We start from the raw sequence: 17,777 nt of genomic DNA, 5'->3' as shown, positions 1-17,777 counted from the left end.
CAGGCTGTGTACTCTTGAGAGATGTAGTGGTTCACACCAGAATCCCTGCAGAAAGCTGTGGCAGGAAACTGACTGGCAGTTAGAAGCCACTTTGGGCTACAGTAGTAGGCTAAGTGGGAAGGTGATAATTAGTGAGTTCTGGGTGGATTTTGCCCATCCTTTATGACTAGCTTCTATCACAGGCTGTCTGTCCTTGGACTGGTTTGGGTTTAATTTTTTTTTTTTTTTTTTTTGGCCAATAAGTGAAGCTTAGATGGTTTTATATAAAATTAAGGATGAAACTATATGGACAAATGGGGATTTTTTCCCCACAGGCTGGGGGCCCTATATTCTAGCATCTAGGGATACAGATGAGAAACTGGAGCCCTAAGAGATTTGTCTTATCCCTACTCTGGGGCATCTCACATATGTCTGTGGACTTACTTAAGCACTCTCTGCAAGGAAAATATAAAAGCCATGAGTCATGATTCCTTTTTTAACAGATACTCTAGTGGTTTTCTGGCTTTAAAGTTAGAGGCAAATTTTCCGTAGGAGATTACCAGGGACTAGTGTGTTTCAAATAGATGGTAGGCTGGACACGAGTCCACCGACTCCCAGTCCTTACCATGGAAACCTCTGATTTCCAACCTTCTACAGCACAATAGCAAAAGTATTAGGAAAACTGGACTTGGAGTATTAAAGATATCACAGCATGTATATGCTTTTATATTTTCAGCACATCGGTTAAGAATTGTGTCCAATCTGAAGTGTCTTTGCCCAGGTTCTCAATATATATATATATATCTTAATTATGAAGGGGAAAGTCCAAGCACCCTGGGTGCTTACTCTGTAAGAACTTCATAAAGCATAAAGCCACACCCACTCCCATTGCACATGACCAAGCAATGATCGAGGAATGGATACCTTTGGGAAGCAATTCTACTATAATAACCAATGCCATATGCAGGTTGGTGATGTTCCCTGTGGGGTCTAATGTATAGTTCTCTGTCATACTTAACTGTGATGGCTGTTCTTGGTTGTCAACTTGACTGCATTTGGAATTAATTAAAAGACGAGAGTCTGGGTACACCTGTGAGAGAATTTCCCCCTAATTAAATCATCTGAGGTGGGTAAACCCACTTTTAATCCAGATCTTTTGAGGTGGGAAGATCCATCTTTAATATGGGCCACATCTTCTGCTGGCAGCGTAGAAGGGGAAAGCTCTCTCATCCTTTGCCTGCTCGCTCTAACTCATGCTGGAAAATCCATTCCTTCCCTGGCATTGGACGCTGCTTCTTTAAGATTCTGATGTATACTGAAGACAAGCTGAGACATGCAGTTTTGTGGACTGAACAGCTAACTAACTATTAGATTCTTGGACCTTCTGATGGTAGATAGCCAGTGTTTGGAATAGCTAGGCCACAGCCTGTAAGCCTTTCAAATAAATTGTGTGTGTGTGTTCATTCTATAAGTTCTGTTCCTCTAGGGGATCCTGACTACAGATTTTTGGTACCAGCAGTGGTTCTAGAGCAACAGAAATATACAAATGAATTTATTAAGTATCTGCAATAAGCTTTCCAATTGGCCAACACCTATAGTTACTGACGCCTCTCCAGTTACTGAGGCCTCTCCTGGAAGCTCAGAGAGAGTACTGAAAGCCCCTGTTGTGAACTAATTTGCAAATTTAGGAGACCCGTGCATTTGATTATCCCAGTTCAACAATTGTGAGAGGCAATGGATTGGGTGAGTCTGTACCTAAAACTTGTGACAATTTGTGAGAAAATGAGGCTGCTGGTTGGTTGCTCCTAGCATCTCTAAATAAATTGACAAAGGAAACGAATGGGCTCTGTGATCAAATTAACCAATTGCTAGCATCCTAGGATGGTGAAGGACAATAATAAACTCAACAATAAAACTGGCCACCTCCAAATACACATAAGTGGTCTGAAGGTTTATAAGTGTGCCCTGGAAAAAAAGAATCTTCTCTTGGGCAGCCACAGAGCTCGAGTTGTGGAAAGTCAGATGGAAACTCTCATTATAAAGTTGACTGAATTACGGAGAAATTTCAAGTTCCAGCATTTGGAGGGTATCAGCCATTAAGTAAGGGTATTCATTGCTAAAGAACAAGATCCTGTGATGTGGGATGGAGATGGGTGGGAGGGCGCTACTGAGGTTGAGATTCTCAAGGGTTAATCCCACCTGAGGAAGTAGTCTGTCCCCCCTTAACAGAAGATGGACTCTCACCCCACCCCTGAAATACAGCCTTTTCCACCTTTGACTAAGGAAATTAATCCTTATTGTCTGATAAACCAGCAGTGACTTTCCCTGAAGGAGATGCCAGGAAAGACCATACTGATGTCCCATAGGACCAAGAGCCCCCTCCAGACGTACAGCCAGACCAAAGGCTAAGCAGGCTCAGGGAGTTAGAAAGTATACACCAGGAGGAGGCAAACTAAAGAACTTAGTGAGTTTACTAACCTATTCAAGCAGAAGTCTGGGGAATGTGCGTGGGAATGGATTTTTAGGGTGCAGGATAATAGTGGATGGAACATAAAACTAGATCAGGCTGAGATTATTGATCTGGGCCCTTTGAGTGGAGATTCTAGGTTTAATATGGAAGCTTGTACAGTTTAAAAAAAAAAAAAACTGAGCCGGGCAGTGGTGGCGCACGCCTTTAATCCCAGCACTTGGGAGGCAGAGACAGGCGGATTTCTGAGTTCAAAGCCAGCCTGGTCTACAGAGTGAGTTCCAGGACAGCCAGGATTACACAGAGAAACCCTGTCTCAAAAAAAACCAAAAAACTAACCAAACAAACAAACAAAAACTGTCCAAAGTTTGTTTGAATGGTTGGGTAAAGCATTTGTCAAAAGAGGGCCTACTGGAAAGGAGTTGGAGATGCCTGTTTTCCCTTCTGTTAGTGTTGAGGAAAGATTTAAGGCAAGAGGTAATTGTAATGCTAGACTGAACACACCATGTAAAACCTAATCCTCCACACTGGGAAGGTCCAGAAGACATGCGCCTCACTAATCCTACAAGATGCAAAATGCTGAAAGAGGCACCAGCACATTTGAAGAGTTTTGCTATCAGCCTTTTGCTTGGTCCACTTTAGGGTTGGAGATGCTGCTGCTTAGATGGAAAAATTCAATACAATAGGTTTCATTGGATCCTGATGTAGCAGGGGCTAGGTAGCAGTACCAAAAGGTCAAAGAAGGTGATCGTAGTTATTGTAAATGGCCAGCACAGACAAAGCATTGTCTATAATGGTTTGACACATAATGGGAAAAGTGACTTTTATGATGGAATAACTTGTGTGGACCTTTGGTATTGGCTAGTCAGTCATGGTGTTTCCAGGTATGAAGTAAAGGAGAAGCCTACTGTATTTTTGTTTGATCTGTATAAGTGGGAAGAAAAAAAAAAACTCAAACAAATGAAAGAAAGGCTACATTGTATCACGACAGAAGGGAATCTCAGCCTGTAACCAGTTGCCAGGCATGAGTCAGTTTGCAGATACAGAACTCCTTAATTGAAAGGCCTGGTTCCCTGAGGAAGGACATTGATAAAATAACCAAGAGTTTCACTATTAACCTTTCTCTGGCCTTCCCAAGAGGGACCTACGGCCTTCTATAAGGATAACTGTATACTTGGTGGAAAGGAAACAATCAGATCTTCTGGGATTAAAGGCATGTGCCACCATGCCTGAGTAAGTTTAATGTAGTTTTGGTTGAAGCCTGACTCACAATAGGTCCAGTGGTCTTTGAACTAATCCTGTGGTTATTTCCCCAGTCCCTGAATGAATAATTGGGTTAGATACACTCAGATGTTGGCAGAAATCTCACATTGGTTTCCCGACCTGTGGAGTGAGGGCTATTATGCTTGGAAAGGCTAAATGGATGTCATTAGAGTTGTCTCTGCCTTGGAAAACAGTGAAGCAAAACCACCATCAAATCCCTGGAGGAACTGGAGAAATTCGTGCCACCATCAAGGACTTGAGAGATGCAGGGTGGTGGTTCCTATCACATCTGGCCAGTGTAGAAGAGAGATGGATTGTGGAAAATGACACTTGACTACTGAAAACTCAGTCAGGTAGTAACTTCAACTGCAGCTGCAGTACCAGATGTGGTGTCCTAACTTGAACAAATGAACACATCTCCTGGTACATTGAATGCAGCTACTGACCTAGCAAATGGCTTTTTAATACCTGTCTATAAGGACCACCAGAAGCAATTTGCTTTCAGTTGGTAAGATCAGCAGTATACCTTTACACACGTTTGCCTCAAGGATATATTAACACTCCAGTCCTGTGTCATAACGTAGTTCAAAGGAATCTTGATTATCTATCTCTTCACTAAATATTGCTTTGGTTCACTATATTGACATTATGGTGATTAGACCAAGTGAGCAGGAGATAACAACCACTTTGAACTCGTTGGTAACACATATGTGTATCAGGATAAGAAATAAATCCAACCAAAATTCAAGGGCCTTCTACCTCAGTGAAATTCTTAGGAGTCCAGTGGTATGGGGCATAAAGAGCTATTCTTCTAAAGCGAAGGATAAGTTATTAACACCTGGTCCCTCCTGCCACCAAGAAAAAAGTACAATGTTTAGTGGGACTACTTGAATTCTGGAAACAACACATTCCTCAGTTAAGTATGTTACTCTGGACCATACACTAAGTGACTTGGAAAGCTGCTAACTTTGAGTGGGGCCTTGAACAGGAGAAGGCTTTCAACAGGTCCAGGCTGCTATACTACTTGGACCATATGATCCTTTAGACCCAATGATACTCGTATCCATGGTAGACAAGGATGCTGGTTGGAGCCTTTGTCAGGCCCCTATTGGCAAATTTCATGAGAGACCTTGAGGTTTTGGAGCAAGGTACCATCATCTGCAGACAACTATTTTTGAGAGACAGCTCTTGGCCTGATTTTGGGCCTTAGTGAAAACTGAACGTTTGATAATGGGCCACCAAGTTAGCATGCATCGTGAGCTGGGTGTTATTGGACTTCAAACAGAACTTGCACAGCAGCAATCTATCATCAAACAGAAGGGTACATACATGATCGGGCCCGAGCAGGTCCTGAAGGCGCAAGCAAGTTATACAAAGAAGTTACCCAAATGCCTATGGTCTCTACTCCCATTATAATGCTGTCTATACCTAGGAATGTCACTGTAACCTCATGGAATATTGCCTATGATTGGTTACTTGAGGAAGAGAAGACTAGGGCCTGGTTTACTGATGGTTCTATATATTATGCAGGCATTGCCCAGAAGAAGACAACTGCCCCATTACAACTCCTTTCTGGGACAACCCTAAAAGATACTGTGGAAGGGAAATCTTCACAGTGAGCAGAACTTTGAGCAGTACATATGGTCAGGCATTTTGTTTGGAAGGGAAAATGGCCAGATGTGTGATTGTTTACTGATTAGTGATTAGGGCTATAGTCAGTGGATTGGCTCCATTGTCAGTGACTTAGAAAAAGCATGATTGGAAAATTGGTGAGAAAGACATCTGGCGAAGACGTGGATAGATCTCTCCAAATGGGCAAAGGATGTGAAGATACTTGTGTCGCATTGTAAATACTCATAGAAAAGTGACTTCAGCAGAGGAGGAGTTCAATAATTGAGTAGATAGGTTGCACCTTTCTGATGATCAGCCTCTTTCAGCTATCTCTGTCATTGCTCAATGGACACATGAACAAAGTGGCTGTGGTGGCAGAGATGGAGGTTATACAAAGGGTCAACAACATAGACCTCCACTCACCAACTCTGACCTGGCTACAGCTGCTGCTGAGTGCCAGATCTGCCAACAGCAGAGACCGACTCTGAGCCCCAGATATAACAACCATTCCACAGAGTGACCAGCCAGCAACCTGGTGTCAGGTCACCTACACTGGACAACTTCCTCCACGGGCAGAAGAATGTTTTGTCCTTACTGGAATAGATACTTATTTTGGTTATAGATTTGCCTTTCCTACATGTAATGCTTCTGCTAAAACTACCATCCATGAACTTCTAGAATGCCTAATCCACTCTCACAGTTTTATTCAGTATTGTTTCTAAGAAACTCGTTTCACAGCCAGAGAAGTCTGGCAGTGTGCCCACAATCATAGAAGTCACGGGTCTTACAATGTTCCCCACCATCCTGAAGCAGCTGGCCCTATAGAAAGATAAGAATGACCTTTTGAGGACACAGTTACAGTGCCAGTTATGTGGTAGCAACTTGAAGGGCTAGGCCAGGGTCCTCCAGAAGATGGTATATGCTTTTAATCAGCAACCAGTATATGGTATGGATTCTCCCATAGTCAGGACCCACGGTTCCAGGAATCAGAAGTGGAAAGGGAATAGTTTCATTCACCATCACTCCTAATAACCCACTAGGAACATTTTTGCTTCCTGGTCACATAACCTGCTGGTCTAGAAGTTTGGGTTCCAGAGGAGGGAGTCTTCCTGCCAGGAAACACAACAAACATTCCTTTGAACTGGAAGCTGAGACTGCCTCTGGCCACTTAGGGCTTCTGATGCCCTTAAGCCAAGAGGCTAAGAAAGGAATAACAGTGTTCAGAGGGGTAATTGATCCAAATTACCATGGGGAAATTGGAATGCCTCTCCACAATGGAGGTAGGAAAGGTTATGTCTGGAGTGCAGGAGATCCTTTAGTGTGACTCTTGGAACTACCATGTCCTGTGATTAAAGTCAATGGAAAACTACAACAGCCTAACCCAAGCAGGATGACAAAGGGTGCAGACTCCTCAGGAATGAAGGTATGGGTCACTCCTCCAGGAAAAGAGCCTGGACCTGCTGAGATGCTTGTAAGGGTGGAGGAAATTCAGAATGGGTAGTAGAGGAAGGCGGTTATAAATACCAGCTAAGCTCACAATACCAGTTGCAGGGAGTGAGGGATATAATTGACATGAGTGTTTCTGTCATATTTTATTAAGAATGTGTTTACACAGATATTTGAGTTTTCTTTCTTTGATAGCTTTATCATATAACATAACACGAATTAAGAGAACATCATTAGTTACTATATTTAAGTTTTGAGATACCAAAAGAATGTCCCTCAAGGGACATTGTCACCTATTTTAAAATTTATTATGTGTTTGCGGTTTATGAGGGATAGTTACATCATATTAGGTGTAATTATGACCTAGCTAAATATATAATGCATTTGTGATTGTGTGTGGAACAGTTATATCATGTAGTGTGTAATTATGACCTAGTTACTGTTTTCATTTGGAAATTATGCATGACATAAGGAGATAAGATTGTGTCACGTTTACAAGGGGATGGACTTGTGCTAGCTATTGTTGGTTGTCACCTTGGCTACATTTGGAATGAACTAAATCCAAGAGGCTGGGTACGCCTGTGAAGGGATTGTTTTTCACTAGATCATTTGAAGTGGGAAGAGCCACTTTTAATTCAGGTCTTCTGAGGTGGGAAGATCCACCTCTTATGTGGGCCATATCATATGCTGGCAGCCTAAATAAAAAACACAGAAAAAGGAATAAGCTTTCACTTTTCACCCGTGCTCTCTCTCACTCTTACTGGCAAGCCCATTCCTTCATGGACAGTAGAACCTCCTTCCTCAGGATCCTGATATATACTGAAGACCAGCTGAGACATCAGCCTCATGGACTCATGAATACACAACAAAACCTGTGTTTTATGCTGTGTCTTAGTCATATGATCGTTATAGGTCATCTTGCTCTTCCAACTGTGGAAGTCTGAGTCTTTCATGTTGCTCATCTCTGTAAAAACAGCGTCCTGATGTATATCATATATCACGTATATCATGTATATTATATATATATCACACCTCAGGCTTGACACCTTTAGGTGCCTTGTTTTGCTTACAGTACTAAGAATTGAACCCAGGGCATCCCATTTGCTAGACAGGCTCTCTACCTCTGAGGCTCATCCCAGGCTCTAGCTTGTGAACAAATAGGTAACAACCCTTCTGATCACAGAGAATGCTAATCAGTGTTTTAAGGAGTTTGAAATCTCTCACACCTTTGTCCTCTGAAGCTGCACTCAATACTGATGTGCTTATTTCCCGTCTTGATGGGTGAGTTCAGCTTCAGCTTCTGAGCGGTCACGTGGCTGGCTTAATTAGGGGAGAAGAAAGTGCCATTCTGCCCTAATGCCCCAGTGGGAGACCTTTTCTTATGCACATGCTCACCGCCTCTGGAATAAAGTAGATTGCTAAGGACCCTTGGGCTGGCCGCAAGAGAGATTATTAGCCAGGGAAGACACATTTGAACTTGCTGAAAGGGCTGCCTTTGTGCCCAGGAAGGCGGGCCTTGGTGGGTCTTCTTTATTCCAGCAGCTTCTCCATTTTCAAGCTTGCAGAGTCTGAATAGCTGTCTTTTACCCACTAATCCCCACAGGAATGTGGCTTCGGCTATGGGGAGGATGCACAGTGTGTGCCCTGCAGGCCGCACAGGTTCAAGGAAGACTGGGGCTTCCAGAAGTGTAAGCCATGCGTGGACTGTGCACTGGTGAATCGCTTTCAGAGGGCCAACTGTTCACACACCAGTGATGCTGTCTGCGGGGACTGCTTGCCAGGGTGAGTTGGGCCACTTCTTCTATTATTTAATTCAATGGTTTCCAAGGCATTTCTCTGTTCCCTCTAAACTTGAAAGCACCGTGATAAGAACTTGAAGATGTTTGGGCAACTTTTGAAACTTTTGTCTCATTCCTTCTACAGCCTGTGAGTTTACTCTGTGCCAGGCACTTGAGATAAGGTAGAACAGTCACACCAACAAACGGGCATGTCCTGCAAACCTAGAGTTCCTACAAGTTAGTAAACACAAACACTTGGACAAAAGGACAAAGGAATTGGCATGTAGCTTACAAAAGAATGTACTTTTCAAAATGACCACAGAAGCCTCAGCTGTGGACATTCCCTCCTGTCCAGAAATAGGTCAGAGGAGAAAGTAGCAGAGATTTCTTACCACGTGGAGTTTGCATCATATTGATTTTTAAGGCTAGGCCAAGAGGGTGGCTCAGTAGATAAGAACACTTGCCACGTGTGTTCAAACCCCAGGACCCTCCTAGTAGAGGGAGAAAACTAACTCTCCCCAAGTTGTCCTCTGATCTCCACGTGCATACCATGACACACCCCCTCCCCCAAATAAGTTTTTGAAATAAATGTTTGAAAAATGCCATCTCGAACTTAACACATCTAAATGTATTTGCTGCCCATTACCCAGTGTCCCACAGTTGCTCTCCCTTTCTACCCCAGTAAGTACTGTTCCTTCAGATTGAAGTTTTAGCATGTACATATTAAAAAGAATAAGCACTGTCTAAAGTAAAAAGAAAAATACCATCTCACAGTATTTTTAAAAAAGAGAGAGGGCTGAGGGTGTCGCTTGGTGACAGTGTGCTTGCCTTGTGTATGCACAGCTCTGGGTTCAGTCCAGTACTACCCTCACATACATACCTCTGCCAAGAGGCCCAGAGAGTCACCAGAGAATTGAGCAGAAGACGATAGAGCAGAAGAGACAGATGTGAATGGGGACAGCCTTCCATAGGCTCATTGACATGCACCCTGGGAGGTCCACATGTTTCTGCTACCTAAACCATCAGATGTGGGATTCACTGACATTTCAACCTGTTCTATGACTGACTTTCACTTTCTGGATGCTGTCTTTGAGGTACAAAAGTTTTTAGTTTTGAAGAAATACAACATACCTTTCTCCGACACCCGACCATATGTGTGTTTGGTTTTAGACTGCTATTTTTGCGGGTTCTTAAGTTCTGAGTCTCTGCAGAGGGAACTACCTAACTCATCATACTCTCAGCAACAATACATGAAGAATTCCTGCAACTCAATAATTCAAAAAGACAATCCACTTAAAATAAGAATAAAGGCTTTGAAAATGCTTCTCCAATAATACAATCAAATGGCAAATCTACAAAAAAGGTACCTGAGTCTAGGGAGTTGCAAATCCAAATCCACTCCATCCCGCCCGTTAGAGTAGCCATGGATGGGCAGTTACACATGTTTGTAACATGTGAAGAAATGGGTACCTTCCTGTATGGTTGGTGGGAATGTAAAATGTGTGGCCACATTCGGAAACATGCTGACACATTTCCTCAAGAAGTTAAATGGACAGATACCATAGACACAACAGTTCTAAGCTTGGACCTATAAGCAAAACATCTGAAAACTGCTGTGCATGCAAAAATCTGCTTCACGGATGTCTGTGGCAGCATTACACATAATAATAACGAGAAAGCTGGGACAATCCTGCTGTGGAGTGAGTTAGTCCTCTCTAGAATTTAGGTGCTGTTGCATGATGGATTAACCTTAGACTTCAAAGCCGTAATTGGGTCCTGACAGCTTCTTTCTCCTGACCTGGCTAAGGACACTAGTAGGGGGAATTTGTCTCTTTCTTGTCCTTTCACCCTCCACCATGTGAGGACATGGTGTTTCTTCCTTCATGAAGATACAGAAAGAAGGCTGATTCTCATGGCCTCTTTTTCTGCCATCCAGACCCTGGGCCTCCCAGCTTCCAGACCCATGAGAAATGATTTCTCTTTTTAGTACGTGACCTACCTAGTCTTTGGTATTCCTTGCATCCCTCTAGAAAGACTTCAGAGAAACCCAAATGTCCATTAGCTGATGCATGGGTAAGCAACACAGAGTAGAGCTGAACACTGCAATTGTCCTCAGCAATGAAAAGGGAGGAAATGCTGGCACCTCACATAGACGGAGCTGAGAAATACTGTATTTAATGAAAGGGACACTCATAAAAGGCTGCACAGCCAATGGTCACCTTTGGGACATGCCCAGAACAGCAAATCTACAGATATGGAAAACCCACGTGGGCAGCCTGGGCTGAGGGCTGGGTGGGGAGCCTTGTGAAGGATGGGGGTGATGGTAGTGGTTAGGCTTTTTGTTTCTGGGGATGATAAAATGTTAGAGCGTCCATCATAAATATAGTTACCCAGCTCCATGACTATAATAATACCCTTTGGTTGACTTATATAGTATGTGAATTATGTCTTAACAAGTCTGTCATTTTAAAATATACCATAGTTTCAAAACTCTAAGTTATGACTGTAAACTTATGTAGTTATGACGATTTGAGGGGAATTGTTCTTCCGTGTTGACAGTTTGAGGGGAATTGTTCTTCTGTGTTGCTTTGAGACAAGATCTTGCAGTGTAGCTTGGGGTAACCTTGAACTCTCCATTCTACTTCTCTCTCCACACTGGATGACATGCACCACCATGCCCAGCTATTAATAGAGTTTTAATTTCATGCAAGCCTAAATTGAAGAACATACCTGGAATCTCTGCCTTGCTTGTATTGCCTGTGATCTAGGTTCTGTGATGGAAGCATGTCTGTGCGTGTCTTGTCTTATCTGCGGAAAGGAACTTAACTGAGGCTCCACCGGTTGCAAGTCTGGGGAGGCAGCATCTGAGAGACTGGCTGGAAGGCACAATCTGGGGACTTGGTGTTTCAAAGCAGCCTCCTGGGCTTTAAAGAACCCCACTGAGATGTTCTGTGACCACATGCACACACAGATGTGCTCACACTCCACACATACAACCTATGCACATACACATACCATATCTACACATACATACTCACCCCCCCCCACACACACACAGCCATGGCAAGAGAAAGTTAGATGGCTCCTTTGGGTGTGGCCTCCAGGAAGCAATGCACTAGCAATGCTCATGCAGCATGTCCTGTGTGTGTATGTGTGTGCATATGTGTGCATATGTGTGCATGTATGTGTGTGCTATGTTGTGGGTACATGTGTAGTGTGTATATGTACATATGTGCATGTAGCGTGTGTATGTTGTATGTGTGTATATGTGGTATGTGTATGCACATATGTGGTGTGTGTGAATATATACATGCATGTATGTATGTGTTTGTGCATGTGTGGTATGTGTCTGTGTGTGCTCATTGCTGTCTTCGATGCCCACAGGCTAAGTGATGACAAAGACCCAGTTCCTTGGCTTCCAGGTGTGCACATTGACTTCCTGCCAGTAACTCACAAGCTGTCACCTGAGAATCTTAACATCCTGCAGTTATTAGAGGAATAAACATGCAAAGCATAAACGTTCCCAGGAGAATGCCCAGTGCCTAGTAAATGTGGAATAGATATGAGACAGGATTGCCCAGTGCACACATACCACTCATGCACATACATACCGTATGTGCGCATATACACATACCATATGTACACATACATACACGCACACACACGCACACACACACACACACACACACAGCCACGGGCCTTGCACTCCGCAAGGCTTCAGATGGCTGTGGCCTGGTTTATGGGTTTGTTTGTTTTATGTTAGTCTGACACAAACTAGAGTATTGTTTGGGGAGAGGAATCTTAGCTGAGAAAATGCCTCTATTAGATTGGCCTGTAGGCAGGTCTGTGGGGCATTTGATTTGCTAATGATTGATGTTTGAGGACCCAGCCTACTGTGGGTGGTACCACCCCGGGCAGGTGGTGTGTGTGGTGTGTGTGTGTGTGTGTGTGTGTGTGTGTGCGGGCACGTGCGCAAACCAGTAAGCAACACTCCTCCATTGCCTCTACCTGAGTTGCTGCTTTCAGGTTCCTGCTGAGTTTCTCCTGCCTTGGCTTCCCTCAGTGACAGACTGTATGTGTAAGCTGAAATAAACTCTATCCTCCCCAAGAGACTTTTGGTCGTGGTGTTTATTACAGCAATAGAAACCAAACTAGAGGAGTCTGTTTGGATCAGAGTGACAGTGGGCCTCACGTGGTCCATCATTTCTCTTCTGTGGGAAACAGGAATCCAGTTCTGCAAAGCATAACCTGGCCTCTCTAGCTCTTCAGTGCTTCTGGTGGCCAAACCACTTAATAAGCACTTCCTATAACTAGCTATTTCTGTGAACTATACTGTCACCAAAACCAGGCTGCTAAGTCAGAAGGAGCATTGTGCATTCTTTACAAAGAAGGAAACTGGTCCTTAGAGTGGTGACACTCTATAGTCACCCAGCTTGTGAGTAGAGCGACAGAGATTCTCCCAGCGCCGAGCCTCCTGCTTGGGTTGTTGCCTGTTGAACCAGAAAGTTGCACAGAAAATGACTCAAGTCATCTGCCCATTTTTTGTCCCAGGCCATTCTACCTTCCCAATGGCTTCCAGCTCTGAACTGGCTTGCAAACTTCCTGTTGCCCAGATCCTTATCCTACCTGTAAGTGACTGTGATCTCATTCATGCTTCATCCTGTCACTGGCATTGTGCAGGCCTGGCTGTGGACTGTTGAGCAAGGTACACAGCAGGCTGGCTGACTGGACTGAGCCTGGAGTGCTGGCGTGAACAAAGCTGTCACCTAGGTATTTTTGTGTCCATCCACCACCATCTTGTGTGTGGCAGAGTTGAGCCTTAGCTTGACTATGGCTCACAGGCCACAAGCCGGGCCCTGTAAAACCAGAGCCCACTGTGCGTAGCAGAAGAGCTCTCAATGGTGGGAGTGTGGCGGTCTATCTACCACAGGCTTTCTTAGAACAGCATTTTTAAACAGCCTTCGTCAGGCTAACCAGTCTAACTTGGATTGAGTTCACTAAAACCTGTCTCCTCATCACCACCATCAGTGAGTCTTGCATCTGTAAGATGTATTAACATGCTGGTTTTCATCACATGGCAAGCAAGCAATGTCCACTGTGGGTTTCTTTTGTCTTTTTATATTATGTGTGTGAAAGCCAGGGACAGATTTACTATGGGGCTCCTGCAGACAGTTAAACCAGCCACTTTGTATAATAAATGTCTGTGTTCCCTTTCATTTTGTGTCATTTGAAAAATCTGTTTCTTACCTCACTTGGACAGGAAATACAGTTGCAATTGTTTCTATGTCCCAAACTATGGTACTCTAAACAAATGAGGGTGGGGGTGGGTGGGGAGAGAGAGAGAGAGAGAGAGAGAGATATGACTCAGTGATAGAAATTGTGCCTATTACATGGCCAGGCAGACCAGACTCCACAGAACCTTCAGTCAAAAGGCCAACAACTCTGGTGTGTGTGTGTGTGTATGTGTGTGTGTTCCTAGCTCAGTGTAGCCTGTATGATGAACTCTCCAGGCTAGTAAAAGAAACTGTTTAAAAAAACACAAGGTTATGGCTCAATACCCGGGGTTCACCTTTGACCTTGACAGGATAATGGATAATGCAGTAGGAAGCTATGCCACTTTCAATGGGAACAAATCTAAAACTGGAGAAATTAGATCATACCCCAGCTACATTCAGTCCTCGATCTATCTTCTACTTTGATTTGACTATGGCTTGTTCATGTAATATCTGATACTGTGGTGCAAGACAGATGAAGGGTCCAGAAGAATGCAAAGTGGAGGCTAGAGACGAGCCCTTGGATAGATGCTTGGGGATCTTTGGCAGCGGTGCCAAGAGAAGAGAAAAGGACAGCTTCCTTCCACTGGAGACAGAATTAAGGAAATGGGATATCTACATGGAAGCCATAGAAGGACTCCTACCTTACTCTCTGTACAAAACCAACCCCAAATTGATTTTAAAGATCTAAGAATAAGATCTAATGTTACAGAAATACAAGAAAAAACTATATGACCCTGGATTTGGAGAGAGTTTCTGGATGTGACACCAAGACACAGGCACCAACATTGACAATGATACAGCAAGCTCAAGATTTCCTGAGCAACAAGACAGAGCCAGCACACAATCATACATCCTGGGCAACAAGACAGAGCCAGCACACAATCATACATCAACAGTTAGCAGACGCCTGTGGAATGAGAGAAAACAGTTACATGTCAGGGGCTAGAGAGACGCCTCACTTGGTAAAGTCCTTGTCTTGTAAATATCAGACCCTGAGTTTGAGCCCCAGAACCTGTGTAGAAAAAGCCAGGAGTAGTGGCTTGCAATCCTAGTGCTGGGAGGTAGGCCCTGAGGCTCACTGGGAATTCAGCCCAGCCTGATTGGCCAGCTCTGACCAGCAAAAGACCTTTTCTCAAAAAAACAAGGTGGAAGACACCCAAAGAACAACACCCAAAGTTGACTTCCAGCCTCCCTTCATCCACATCCACACATGGGCACAAAGGTTTAAAAAAAATCAACTTTTTTGCTGCAAAATTTGCTAATTACAACTATCTGATATGGAGTTAATATCCAAATATATAAAGAACGTCTAAGACTCAACAACAAGAAATATCAAGAAACTTGATTAAAAGAATGAGGAAAGGACTCAAATAACATTGCTGCAAAGGTGATCTGCTTTACAGCAGACAGGCCTACGGGAAGACATCCACATCATTCGTCTTCAGGAAGCTGTCAATCAAATCACAGTGAGTTCTCACTCCATACTCATTGTGGCTACTACCAAACACAGCCCGGAAGAACTAAGGAAAATACGGATGTTGGGGAGAGGCAAGAGCTGGCTGCTGTGCATTGCTGGGTGGGGGCGGGGTGGTGGGGCTGTGGGGCCACTGGGGAAGCAGAGCGGCAGTCCTTCAGTTACTAAGAGAACTACCATGCAACCAGCAATCTACCTCTGGGACTCACCTGAAAGAACTTAAAAGAGGCCTTTAGTGATACACTAAGTATACACTTGTGTCCATTACAACACTACTCATAATCTCCAAAATGAGGAAGAAGCACAGATGCTCACAGACAAATGGAGAAGCATCACATACAGAGAACCCATTTTCCCAGGGAACTGGTCAGAATGCTTGGACTCATGCGAGACATCGGTCCTGTCACATGCTCTGACATGGTGACATGCTATGGAATAGGCCAGGCACAAGCAGACTGCCGAAGCTGCCATTCAGATGATGTATATGGCATGGTCACATCTACAGGGACAGAAGGAAGGGCACTAAAGGAGCAACAGAGCATAAAGTAGGGGCTAACAGGCCTGGAACCTCTGCCTGGCAGGCTGAGGAACTCTAGGCCTGTGTTTCACAAGTGCACACCTGAAAATGCTTGTGATGGGAAACTTGCTGGTGTGCATTTCTTGCACGACAGAAAAATGCATATAAAAATGTTAAGTAAAAGCAATAGAAGCCACTTGAGAGACAGAAAGAGGAGGATCAAGGTGAGCTTGAGGCCAGTCTGGACTACGTAGTGAGATCCTGTCTCAAAACAAAAACAAACAATAGTAAAGGGAGATTATTTGACTGTCTCTTGTTAGATATTGTAATATATTTATGTTGTAATAAATGTTGTAATTTCTTTATAGATGAGTGTTATGGCTCACAGCTTTAATCCCAGCACCTGGGAAGCAGAGGCAGGTTGGTCTCTGAGTTCAAGGCCAGCCTGGTCTACAGAACAAGTTCAAAGACACCAGGGCTACACAGAGAAAACCTGTCTTGCAAAACAAAAATAAGTAAATATTATAATATATCGATATTTTTATATTTCATCCAGAAAATTACCAAGTAAAATTTAATTAAATATTGACAAACTCTGTAAGAGTTGTTTTAATACAGAAAAGCTTTTAATGTAAGAACAAAAGCAAACAAAAAAGTAATATCCAATATTTTTAAAGCAAACACTAAAGGCACCAAACTGCATATTCTAAAACTACTTTTAAAAACAGAAATATCAATTTTGAAATGGACTATAGACATTACTTAACATTCTGAAAGAAATTCCCCTGTGGTAAGACAGTTTTGCTAGCAGTATTTTCCCTAATAAGCGAATAAAATCCAGTTACCAAAATAATTTATTAAAATAAATCATGTTTTCAAAGGCCAGGGTTCCTGTGAGGCTGGAGGTGAAGAAGTCCTGCCATGTTTCAATGACCACTAAATACTGAGTAGAAACACCAGGCAAAGGGCCACGTGGGCACAGTTCACAGAGGGACCACAGGAGCTGCTAGTGCTGTCCCTTAGTCCGGCAGAAACATCCAGAGCACCATCTGCTATTGTTTTACTGCTGTGGCTTAAGCAGGGTCTAAGAGTTTGGGGTCCTGTTTTGTTTTGAGGTTGTCTCCCCTTGTTGCTCTGGCTGGCCTCAGTCTTCCCGTGTTTACAGGCCTGCCAACACACAGCAAAGTCCAAACTTCTATAAAGCTTCCAGAATTACCAACCTGCTCATAATACACGTTGAACTTAAGGTCAGCCTCGAATGCTCAAGATAATCACTAAATTACCGGTCAAGTGGTAATGACGGAAGACATTAGGTGTAACTTAAAAAGCCCCTCCCCCAAATGTGAAGATTAAGATTCCGAAACTGGCTTTAAGACAGGTTGTGAATAAGTGAACGCAGCTTAGTAAACCTTAACGTTTGTTTTCTTCTCTCTCACTCTCCAGCATTTTTGCTTTTATTTGGTTCTAGGGATGATACCAGGGCCTCTTTCTTGTCTGTCATAGTCTCCTCCTCTGCCCCCTAGCCTCCCTCCACGCCTACCCCCCACCCCTCTGCTCTATGTGTATGTATTGCCTACATTAACCTTTTCCCTGCTTTCCAAGTAAAAATGATATGTTTACACATCAATTTGCATTCATTTGATTATTTAGGAGTTTAAGCATTTAAAACCTATTTTAATTTGCTGGAGACTCTAGTTTAATTATGAATAATGCTTGTTGGCGAACGAATGTTGTACTCTTTTCCTGGTTATAGCACCAATTTCACAGTAATAATTTTAAGTTTGTCCCTGTAATTTAATTTACAGGCTGTAGAGTAATCATAATAATTTTAAATTTGATGCTGCTCATTAGCTATGTTGTTGATGCTTTATGTTTTCCTTTAAATAAATTTAATTATTTATTTATTTATTTATTTTTATTGAAATAGTCTTGAATGACTTGAGTTCCCACTGTCTAGAAACAATCA

At 43.2% G+C, this 17,777-nt stretch overlaps 1 protein-coding gene across 1 annotated transcript in view; it reads left to right on the top strand.

The window, feature by feature from the left end:
- The window catches only part of Tnfrsf19 (TNF receptor superfamily member 19), a gene marked incomplete at its 3' end in the record, with an annotated part of 80,720 nt that overhangs the window by 34,541 nt on the left and 28,402 nt on the right, over window positions 1–17,777 (top strand). Inside the window, exon 4 of the mRNA XM_028758848.1 lies at window positions 8,370–8,548. Coding sequence (XP_028614681.1) covers window positions 8,370–8,548 — 179 coding nt within the window. The remainder of the gene's footprint in view (window positions 1–8,369; window positions 8,549–17,777) is intronic.

The sequence above is a fragment of the Grammomys surdaster genome, unplaced genomic scaffold, assembly GCF_004785775.1.
Source record: "Grammomys surdaster isolate TR1022 unplaced genomic scaffold, NIH_TR_1.0 126219, whole genome shotgun sequence".
In the NCBI taxonomy this organism is placed as follows: Eukaryota; Metazoa; Chordata; class Mammalia; order Rodentia; family Muridae; genus Grammomys; species Grammomys surdaster.
This window is presented reverse-complemented; position numbering and strand designations above follow the sequence as displayed.